This window comes from Apodemus sylvaticus, chromosome 7, assembly GCF_947179515.1.
Source record: "Apodemus sylvaticus chromosome 7, mApoSyl1.1, whole genome shotgun sequence".
NCBI lineage: Eukaryota > Metazoa > Chordata > Mammalia > Rodentia > Muridae > Apodemus > Apodemus sylvaticus.
In genome coordinates, this window is record NC_067478.1 from 95,622,179 (window position 1) to 95,631,865 (window position 9,687).

The following is a 9,687-nucleotide window of genomic DNA, read 5'->3' on the forward strand; positions in this document are numbered from 1 at the left end:
TGTATTATCGTGTGTGTTCTTTTGTGACTGAGTTACCTTACTCAGGATGATATTTTTCTAGTTTCATCCACTTGCCTAAGAATTTCATGAATTAATTGTTTTAATAGCTGAGTAGTACTCCATTGTGTAAATGTACCACCTTTTCTGTATCCATTTCTCTGTTGAGAGGGACATCTGGGTTGTTTCCAGCTTCTGGCTATTATAAATAAGGCTGCTGTGAACATAGTGGAGCATGTGTCCTTGTTATATGTTGGAGCATCTTTTGGGTGTATGTAGCATCCATTTTCTCTTTCCACCTGTACATAGGTTGTAAGGCTTGAACTCAAGTCCCCAGGCCCTCACAGGCCTTATCTGCCTGGCCCCCAAGTACCTTCCCAGGCTGTCCCACTAGCTTACAGTACTGTTCTTTAGAAATCATTTATGTAGTTGAGGAGATGTCTTAGGAGGTAAGAATATTTGCTGCAAATATTAGGACCTGTGTTCAAATCCTTAGAAACCAAGTAAAAAGCCTGGCTAGTTCACTTATGTACTCACCATTTCACTGGGGTGGGTATAGGAGGAGCCCAGGCTTGCTGGCATATGTCCAAGTTCAGTGAGACCCCATCTCAAGGGAATAAGGCGGAAAGTCATACAGTAGGACACACACACACACACTTGTATTTTTATTTTTGAAATGAAGTTTTATTTCTTCTTGGACACATCTTACTGTGTTTTCAGTGTTCTTAATCCTCACCCTCACCTCTCCCCAAAGGATCTCACTGTGTATAGAAATGCCTGGCCTGGAACTCACTATGTGAACTGGACTAGCCTTAAACTTAACAGAGAGTCATCTGCCTCTGTTTCCCAAGTGCTAGGGTTAAAGGTGTGCCCATTATACTTGGCTTTCAGTTTTACTTTTTATTTAATGCCTATGAAGGCTTAGAATAAAATATTAGATCATAGTACAGATTTGTTTATATAAAAGCTGATGCAGTGTAGCCCAGGCTTGCCTTGAACACATATACCTCTTCTTAGCTGCCAGTGCTGGGATTATAGGCAGTCACCACTCTGCGAGGTTTCTACCTTGCATCATATTCTTACAGTACTTCTAAATTGGTATGAACCATACTTCAGGTGCTTATTTAAGTATATGTGGCTACTGGCTACTTCTTGCAATAGCTTAGCTCTATGTGATTTCTAGAAATACTTTCCGTATGGCTTAAGATTGGACCAATGGCATACAATTTCAGTGATTAACAATTTCTAACAAAAGTTTTATATTTTTAGGAAGTGTTTTGTTTCCGTGCTAGTTTGTTTTTACAGTTAAATGATAGCATTACATAGTAGGAAAGTATAATGGAGATTTCTTTAGAAATAGTGATATTGTCAGTGAGTTACTGAGATCCAGCAGCCTTTCTTATGCAGGGCATTCATTTTTTTCTCTAGATATCAACAAGTTTCTTTGGATGGTCCGGATTGGAGGAAGTACAGAGACAGGAAGACACATCAAGGAGAATGACTACTATACTCCAACTGGGGAATTCCGTGTTGATCGGGAGGGTTCTCCGGTGCTGCTCAACTGCCTTATGTACAAGATGTGTTACTACCGCTTTGGGCAGGTCTACACAGAAGCCAGTGAGTGTGATTCATAATGCTAACAGCATTAGTGAGAGCTGACACATACTCAGTGTTTTCCAGGCTCTGCGCTTAGTCTTTTTTTTAACTCATTTAATCCTCACAGCAATGTTAATGTCATTTTATATATGAAGAGGTTGAGCCCACAGGTTATTGAACTCTAATATTATGTGATAACTAGGATTCAAATTCTGTCTGCCTTTACGTTCTGTGCTTTAAAGCATTTTTTATTGTGTGTATATCAACAAAGAATATCGCAGTGTGAGGAAGAATAAAGGAAAAAAGTGCTTTTTCACTATTTAGATGAGTACATTGAGAAGGATTTGATCAGGTTAAATCCTGTCTTTCAGTTTTGTTTCTGCATCAGGGAAAGCTTTTTTTTTATTTTATTTTTATTTTTATTTTTTATTTTTATTTTTTTTGGTTTTTCGAGACAGTGTTTCTCTGTATAGCCCTGGCTGTCCTGGAACTCACTCTGTAGACCAGGCTAGCCTCCAACTCAGAAATCCGCCTGCCTCTGCCTCCCAAGTGCTGGGATTACAGGCATGCGCCACCACCGCCTGGTCAGAGAAAGCTTTTGCATTATATACATGTCTTGCAGTCATGACCCATGGAAGAGTTACTAGTGTTAGAACTCTGGGTAACACTCCAGCCTTGCAAGTCATCTTGTAGACTTAGAATACATAAGCTACACTGACCCTGCCACGCATCACATTGGACAGGACTCAAGTAGGGTAGCCCTTGATTGGCTGTTTCTATCTGATGCTCTCTCTTGCAGAATCTAGTCAAAGTGCAGGCTGGGAAATAGTGCAGTCCAAAGTGCAGTCAGTGCAGTAGATGATCTGTAGCTTCTGTCTCTTTAGGAAATCAACTTTTCTCTCTTGTTGCTTGTAGAGCGTCCACCAGGCTTTGACCGCGTTCGAAATGCTGAGATTGGTAATAAGGACTTTGAGCTTGATGTCCTGGAGGAAGCATATACCACAGAACATTGGCTGGTCAGGATATACAAGGTGAGGAGGTGCTGCCTATCTCAGAAGCTGCTCTTGTGCTTATGGGTTTGTTCTAGTAATCCATTTTCCAAATAGGGACAATTTTTTTTTTTAAATATTTATTTATTATATGTAAGTACACTGTAAGTGTCAGATCTCTTTATGGATGGTTGTGAGCCACCATGTGGATGCTGGGATTTGAACTCATGACCTTTGGAAGAGCAGTCAGTGCTCTTAACCACTGAGCCATCTCTCCAGCCCCGTATAGGGACAATTTTTAATGAATGACACCTGGTTTCAAAGTAGCTTGTACTTGAAGTGTTATTTATTTGTGTGTGTGTGTTTTCAACTTTGTGAAGTTGATTCTCTTTAGCTTTGTGTAGATTCCAGAGATTGAATTCAGGTCATCAGACCTATATTGACACTTTGATCTGCTGAACCATCTGACTAGACCAAAATACTACTAATTTTATTTTTTGATTATTTTTAGAGAGGAGACATCCCAGTTGGTGGTTGTTACGGCATCTTTTCTTTTTCTTTAAAAAGACATTTTTTTGGACTACATTTTTATATGGGGGGAGGCATTTTCATATGGAGGGGTATGCTATGTATTGAGGTCAGAGTACAGCTTGTATGGATCAATTCTTTCATTGTGATGGGTCCTGGAGCTCAAAATCAAGTGCCTTTACTCACTGAACCATTTTGCCAGACTAGCTAGTCCCTTTTTTTTTTTTTTTTTTTTTTTTTTTTTATAGTTTTGGGGATAAAGTTTCAGGCTGACATCCATGTTGGCGTTAAACTTACTGTGTATCCCAGGCTGGCTTTAAACTCAGATCCCATTTCTTTAGCCTCTGGTATGATAGTGTCACAGGTGTGTGGCCACTATACTTGTTGCTGCAGTAGTATTCCAGGTAGGGATTCATAGCTTGGGGATTAGGAGAGATGCATGTATTTGTGTTTTTGAACTTTTATTTTAAACATCATTTTTTTTAAAGACTTATTTATTTTATGTATATGAGTACACTGTAGTTGTCTTCAGACACACCAGAAGAAGGCATCAATCAGATCCCATTACAGATGGTTGTGAGCCACCTTGTTGTTGCTGGGAATTGGAACTTGGGACTTCTGGAAGAGCAGTCAAGTGCTCTTAACCGCTGAGTCATCTCTTCAGCTCTGAACTAAGTTTTCTTTTTGCTGAATTTATGATACATAATCACGTGCTCGCTTTGGCAGCACATATACTAAAAAAAATTGGAACGATGATACATAATCACATGATGTCTTGTATGGCTGTGTTATATCTCTGATATGAAAAAGGAACCAGATATGGCATGTATATCTAGAGAAACAAAGGCAGGGGGATTGAGTAGGAAGCCAACGTAGGCTACCTAGCAAAACCCTATCTCGAATAATAGTGAGGAAAAAAAAGAATGACTGAAGTCTTTTGGTCAATGTCAAAGTTAGTCTACACTGGTTCTTAGGTCCCCTAAAAGGCTAGATTGACAGTAGGTGGGTGTATTAGTTTGGGTTCTCTAGAGTCACAGAATGTATGGGCAGTCTCTATATAGTTAGGGAAGTTGTCGATGACTTACAGTCTATAGTCCAACTCCCCAATAATGGGCAGCAGCAGCTGTGGATGGAAGTCCAAGGATCTAGCAGTTGCTCAGTCCCACGAGGCAAGCAGGCAAGGAAGAGTGAGTAAATCTTCCTTCTTCCAATGTCCTTATATATCTCCAGCAGAGGGTGTAGCCCAGATTAAAGACTGTAGGTCTCTAGCCGAGGGTGTGGCCCAGATTAAAGGCTTGTACCTCCATGCCTTTAATCCCAGGTGATCTTGAACTCAAGATCTCCTTGTCTTAATCTTTTGGAATTCATAGCCACTATGCTTCAAGATCTCCATGCCAAGATCCAGGTCAGAAATTTGTATCTCTGAGCCTCCAGGTTAGGATCATAGGTGAGCCTTCCAATTCTAGATTGTAGTTCATTTCAGATATAGTTAAGCTGACAACCAGGAATAGCCACTACAGTGGGCTTTCTCTCATGCTGATTTATTCACATGCCAAGCAGGCAATGTTGTAATCCTTTCTGTTTACAGTAGAACTTGTAGATCTTTCCAAAGTGGACCTTTTGGTAAATACTAAAGTTAAGTCTTTTTATTGCAGGTAAAGGACCTGGATAATCGAGGCTTGTCAAGGACATAAATGTCGTATTGTGCCCTGATATGCTTCGCACTGAGCGCGTCATGTTGAGGACGCTGAAGATTTTTTTTATATGCAGTTTATAAGAACAGTCGGATGGGATTAGAATTGTCTGGAAGTTTTGCCCTGGACAGTATGGACTGGGCCAAGTGAAATGATTTTTATAATTCTGAGCAGGCTACCAAATGAAATGTTATGGCTTTACTTTGGTCATTTAAAAGTGGGGGGGGGGATTTTTTTTAAATGTGCCTTATTTGTTTTGACTTAAATTGGCTGATATGAGGATCACAGAAGTGAACGGATGGAAGACCATATCCATGCTTTAGGTCCCCAAATAAACCAAATAGGAGCATTTTTTTTCTCCTATCAGCAAACTCAAGGACTAGCTCTGGTTCTACAAATACAAACAACTTTGTCACACTTTTTCGTTTTTTAGCACCCAGGTACAATGCTTTCCATATAATGGGTGCTTAATAAATTTTATCAAATGAATAAATGTTTCTGGGACCAGGGGAGTGCTGTTTTTGGGCAAGAAAGACAGCTTTCTTGCCGTTATGTCTATGTTCTTGATGTCTATTTCTTTAGAAGCTCTTTGGCTTTATAATGACAGAAAGTTGCTGAGTATTCCTGATCTCTCCAATATCCTTTCAAATTAATGACAGTTATTCTTTTTCTAAGGAGAATGTGAACCAAAAGTGACTAATCCAGTAGTTCTTAAGACTCAGTGAAACATATCAATCTTAGAGGAAGACGCTCCTCCAACATCAGATTGATGATCAGTAGATGTTTCTGGAATCAGATGTAATTATGTGCAACTATATGAAATTTAGGTATTAATACTTCACTAAACCTGAAACACAGTAAATGGCTCTCTGCTCATTTTCTTTAGACGGCACTAAATCTCTTCGGGTTATCCGCCGTGAGCTTCTGTTTTTCTTAGTGTCAGTCTGCTGTGTTCATGTACCACTTGAGGCTTCATTACTTGGTTTTGAGTCCCTTGCTAAATATATACATAGGAAGTGAGAAGTGTTGCTACTAGCAGGTACTTTGATACCATTGCCAGTCTGACTTCAAGAAAAGAGACTTTAAAAATGTTTTAACTACAAAGCACAGAGATCCCATAGATATTTTGTGTCAGGATAAACAGCTTTTTGTTCTGTATAATAGGATATTTCATGTATTTTACAACATAGGACATAATCACTGATGTATATAAAATGTCTTAAAATAATTATAGTGTTTCTATTTAAGAAAACAGGAGGAATTATATGACTTTTAGATAGTCACAGTGGTACTCAATGCATATATGCTTAGGTGTACTTGTATACCTAAGGGCTTCTCCTTCAAACCAGTTTATGTACTGTGTATTTTAACTGTGGTTGAAATTTAGATTTAACATGATTTGATATCCTATATGTAAATACATTATTTGATTTATATACAGAACTACTGCCTGGTGGGAAAGGTTAACCTGAGACTTATCAATATGATTAATATTACAGGTTATTAGTAAGCTTTCTCTAGATTATAAATGGGATACCCCCTTTTCACATCATTTTGACTCCTGGGATCTTGATATTTTCTAGTCTACAAAGGTTTCTTTTTGAAATTGATTTCATTTTCAGTTATAGTCCACTTAGTGTAAAAAAAAAAATCTCAAAAGCAACCATTTCCGAGACACGCCCACCCACAGTCCCCAGAGACTCCTTCCAGCTCTGGTGAACCGAGTTGTGCCTCCTGCCTGATCTTAGTAACTGGCTTTGTTAGGCGTTGGTGCTTTAGTTTGAAGTAACATTGATTTATATCAGTGGCTCTCAACATTGTAGGTCATGTTCTCTTTGGCAAACCTTTATCTACAAAAATATTTAGATTGCAATTCATAACAGCAACATTTTAGTTATGAAGTAACAATGAAAATGAAAATGATTTTATGGTTGGGACATCACCACAAGATCACGAACTGCATTAAAGAATTGCAGCATTAGGAAGGTTAAGTACCACTGCCTTATATTTTGTGACACCATTTTTACTATCAAGTTACAGTTGTAATTACCTGGTCTTTTTCTTTTTTCTTTCTTTCTTTTTTTTTTTTTTTTTTAATTTTACCTTCTGGCTGTTCTCAGTTAAAATGTGTTACTTTTGGTGTTTGTTTTGTTTTGTTTTGTTTTTAAAGTCTGTTCCATGTAGCTCGGGCCAGCTTTGAACTCAAGATACAGATGAGGCTAGCTTTGAACTTTTGATCTTCCTGCCGCTACCTCCCAGTTGTGGGCTACTACAGCTAGTTACTATTTTTCCTATATAATTTTTTAAAGGAAATAATTTGATTTTTGGTCCTTGTTATCTCTCCTACTCCTTTACCACTCTAGCTAGTTCTCCTGCATTTGTGCCTATTTTCTCTTACTGTGATCAAACACATTCATGAAACAATTTTGGGTGTTTTGAGACAGTATCTTTTGTAGCTAGGGCTGACTCTGAACTCCTGATTCTTCTGCCTCTATTTGCCAAATGCTGGTATTAAGGTGTATGCCACCATACCTAATTGGGTTTATTTTAAGAATGTCTTGATTTTTCAGCTTGAAATAACTTCTTGTTTGTTGAATTATTTCATTGTTGTACTTGTTGATCTTTGCCATTTTCATTGATTTGCAAATTCTTAGTACCTTCTTATATGCAAGGGGAACACATTTCTGGAGCTCTTGTATATCATACTCAATACATAGCTGGGTATAGCATTCCAGACTCACACTATTTAAAGTATAAAGGCACTGGCCCATTTTCCTAATGCTGAGAATGGCAGTTATTTGATGAGTATTTGTCTGTTCTTTGCCCCAGATCTTTTTGTTGCATTTTTGTGAGTGTTCACTGTGGTGGGTACTCTGGATTTTCATATGTGCATAGTCAAATTTTTCTGTTTTTTTTTTTTTTTTTTTTGAAAAAAGTTTTATGTAGATTCCTCCAACTCTCTGATAAGGCTAATTAAAACTTTCAAATTTTAGGCAACAGTATGACACTTTAAATACTGTGTTTGGGTGTTTTACCTACATTTATGTGCATCATGTGTATTCTTGGTGCCAAAGGAATCCAGAGGAAGGCATCAGATTCCTGGAACTGGAGATATAGACAGTTGTGAGCTGCCATGTGGATGCTGGAAATTGAACCCTTTGGAAGAACAGACATTGGTTTTAACTGTTGAATTCACCCCCCAGTCCATGATAAAGTTATTTGAATGTGGGACTTTCTGAGTCAGTTTTCTAAGTTTCTTAGTTGCTTTTCTTTCTTCTACCTTTTGGGAGATTTCATCAGCTGTGTTTGTGGTCTTGCTGTTTTCCCCTCCCTCCTCCTTCTGTCCCTCCCTCCATCCCTCCCTCCTTTCCTCCCTCCCTCCCCTCTCCTTGTGTATGTTATGCATAGGTTTAAGCCCAGGGCTCTGTGCATGCTAGCTAAGCACTCTATCAGTGAGCAACATCTCTTAATTTCAACCATATTTTCAAATAACTTTTTTCTTTTCTGCTTTCATATTTCTAAATTCTTAAGAACTCTGCTGACTGTTCCATTGTTTTGCTGCCTTTCCAATTAAAGACTTTTCCAAATTCTTGGCTGACTGCTTTTTTTAAGACTGGGTGGTCAAAAGGGTTATGGAGAATGTGTGCTTATGCTTTTTAATATACTGTGATCAGGCTGGGCTGGCACACTGAGAAGTCACTGATATTGGTGTTAGATTTCCTTTTTCTTCCATAATAAGATGTGTTAAAATTTCCTTTTTACTTTTGCACATGAGGTTCAGGGTTTCTGTCCTCTTATTCAAGGGTATTGGCCAGGCTGTCACCTTTTAGATTAAAGTAGAAAGGAAAGCAGATGTGCTCCACTCTCAGTATATAGACTTAAATTTCACTGCTATTTTCAGGATAGCCACACCGTTTACTGTGCCTACTTTATAGTTAGCGATCATTTACCATCTCAAACCTTAGTAGCTTTGGGGAAGAGCTCCTCTTGGTTTTACAACAGGAAGTGTTTAGAGATCTCTGCTTTGTAGGTAGCCTTGTGACGGCTCTGTTTTGACCTCTATATTCAGAGTTGCATGGTGTCCTCATTTCAGTTCTGGGCTTTTCACGATGCAAGTCCAGTCAATTTTCTGTATTGTCACCGGTGTCTTTGGGATTAATCATTATTTTGTATTTGCTACCTTTGATCTTCAGTAGGCTTTCAGTTTTCCCAAAATTTCTCATACTCAAGAAAGGAATAGAGACTATCTTTTATATGGTGCCTCCCTCCTTTTAAGACAGTCTTATGTAACCTAGGCTGGATTCAAACTTAGCTTTGAATTCCTCTATCTCCCTCCAAAGTGTTGTGATTACAGGCAAGTGTTATGACTCCTGTTGTACTACTATGTCTTTGTAACTATTTTTAGGGAGTTTTATCATGAGTCCTCCTACCCTCTACCCCTCTTCAATTTGTTAGTAACTTTTTGTGTCTGAACACATTTCTTTTAATTTCTTCAGACACATTAAGTTTTTTGAGACAGTATTTCATTTATCCCAGGTTATCTTTGAATTTTCTATATAATTAAGTGTGAACCTGAACTGATCTTCATACATTTGTCTCCCTAGTTGTTGGTATAGGGTCACACACACAAACTTCTCCAAGTCAGAACCCTGATACTGTGTCTTTTCCAGGAGATAAGGCATTGATTCCATTTAAGACTAGAGGAACCTCATGGGTCTTTATATTTGTTGATTTTTTTATACACAGGAAATCACAAAGAAATGGAATTAATCTAAAAGCTTGTTTTTATATGAATCCTAAACTGATGCCATGGTTTAAGTTTATAAACATTTCCAGGTTGTTTCACCCTTCACTTGACCGATGTTATAGAGTTGGAGATATAG

At 38.2% G+C, this 9,687-nt stretch overlaps 1 protein-coding gene across 3 annotated transcripts in view; it reads left to right on the top strand.

Annotated features, from left to right (window-relative positions):
• Stt3a (STT3 oligosaccharyltransferase complex catalytic subunit A) overlaps positions 1–8,132 on the top strand; it is a 32,351-nt gene extending 24,219 nt beyond the window's left edge. For all 3 annotated transcript variants that reach the window (XM_052188707.1, XM_052188708.1, XM_052188709.1), the window contains exons 16-18: positions 1,426–1,614; positions 2,509–2,624; positions 4,766–8,132. In XM_052188707.1, coding sequence (XP_052044667.1) covers positions 1,426–1,614; positions 2,509–2,624; positions 4,766–4,804 — 344 coding nt within the window. In that variant the 3' untranslated portion in view covers positions 4,805–8,132. The remainder of the gene's footprint in view (positions 1–1,425; positions 1,615–2,508; positions 2,625–4,765) is intronic.
• The last annotated feature ends 1,555 nt before the right edge of the window (positions 8,133–9,687 follow it).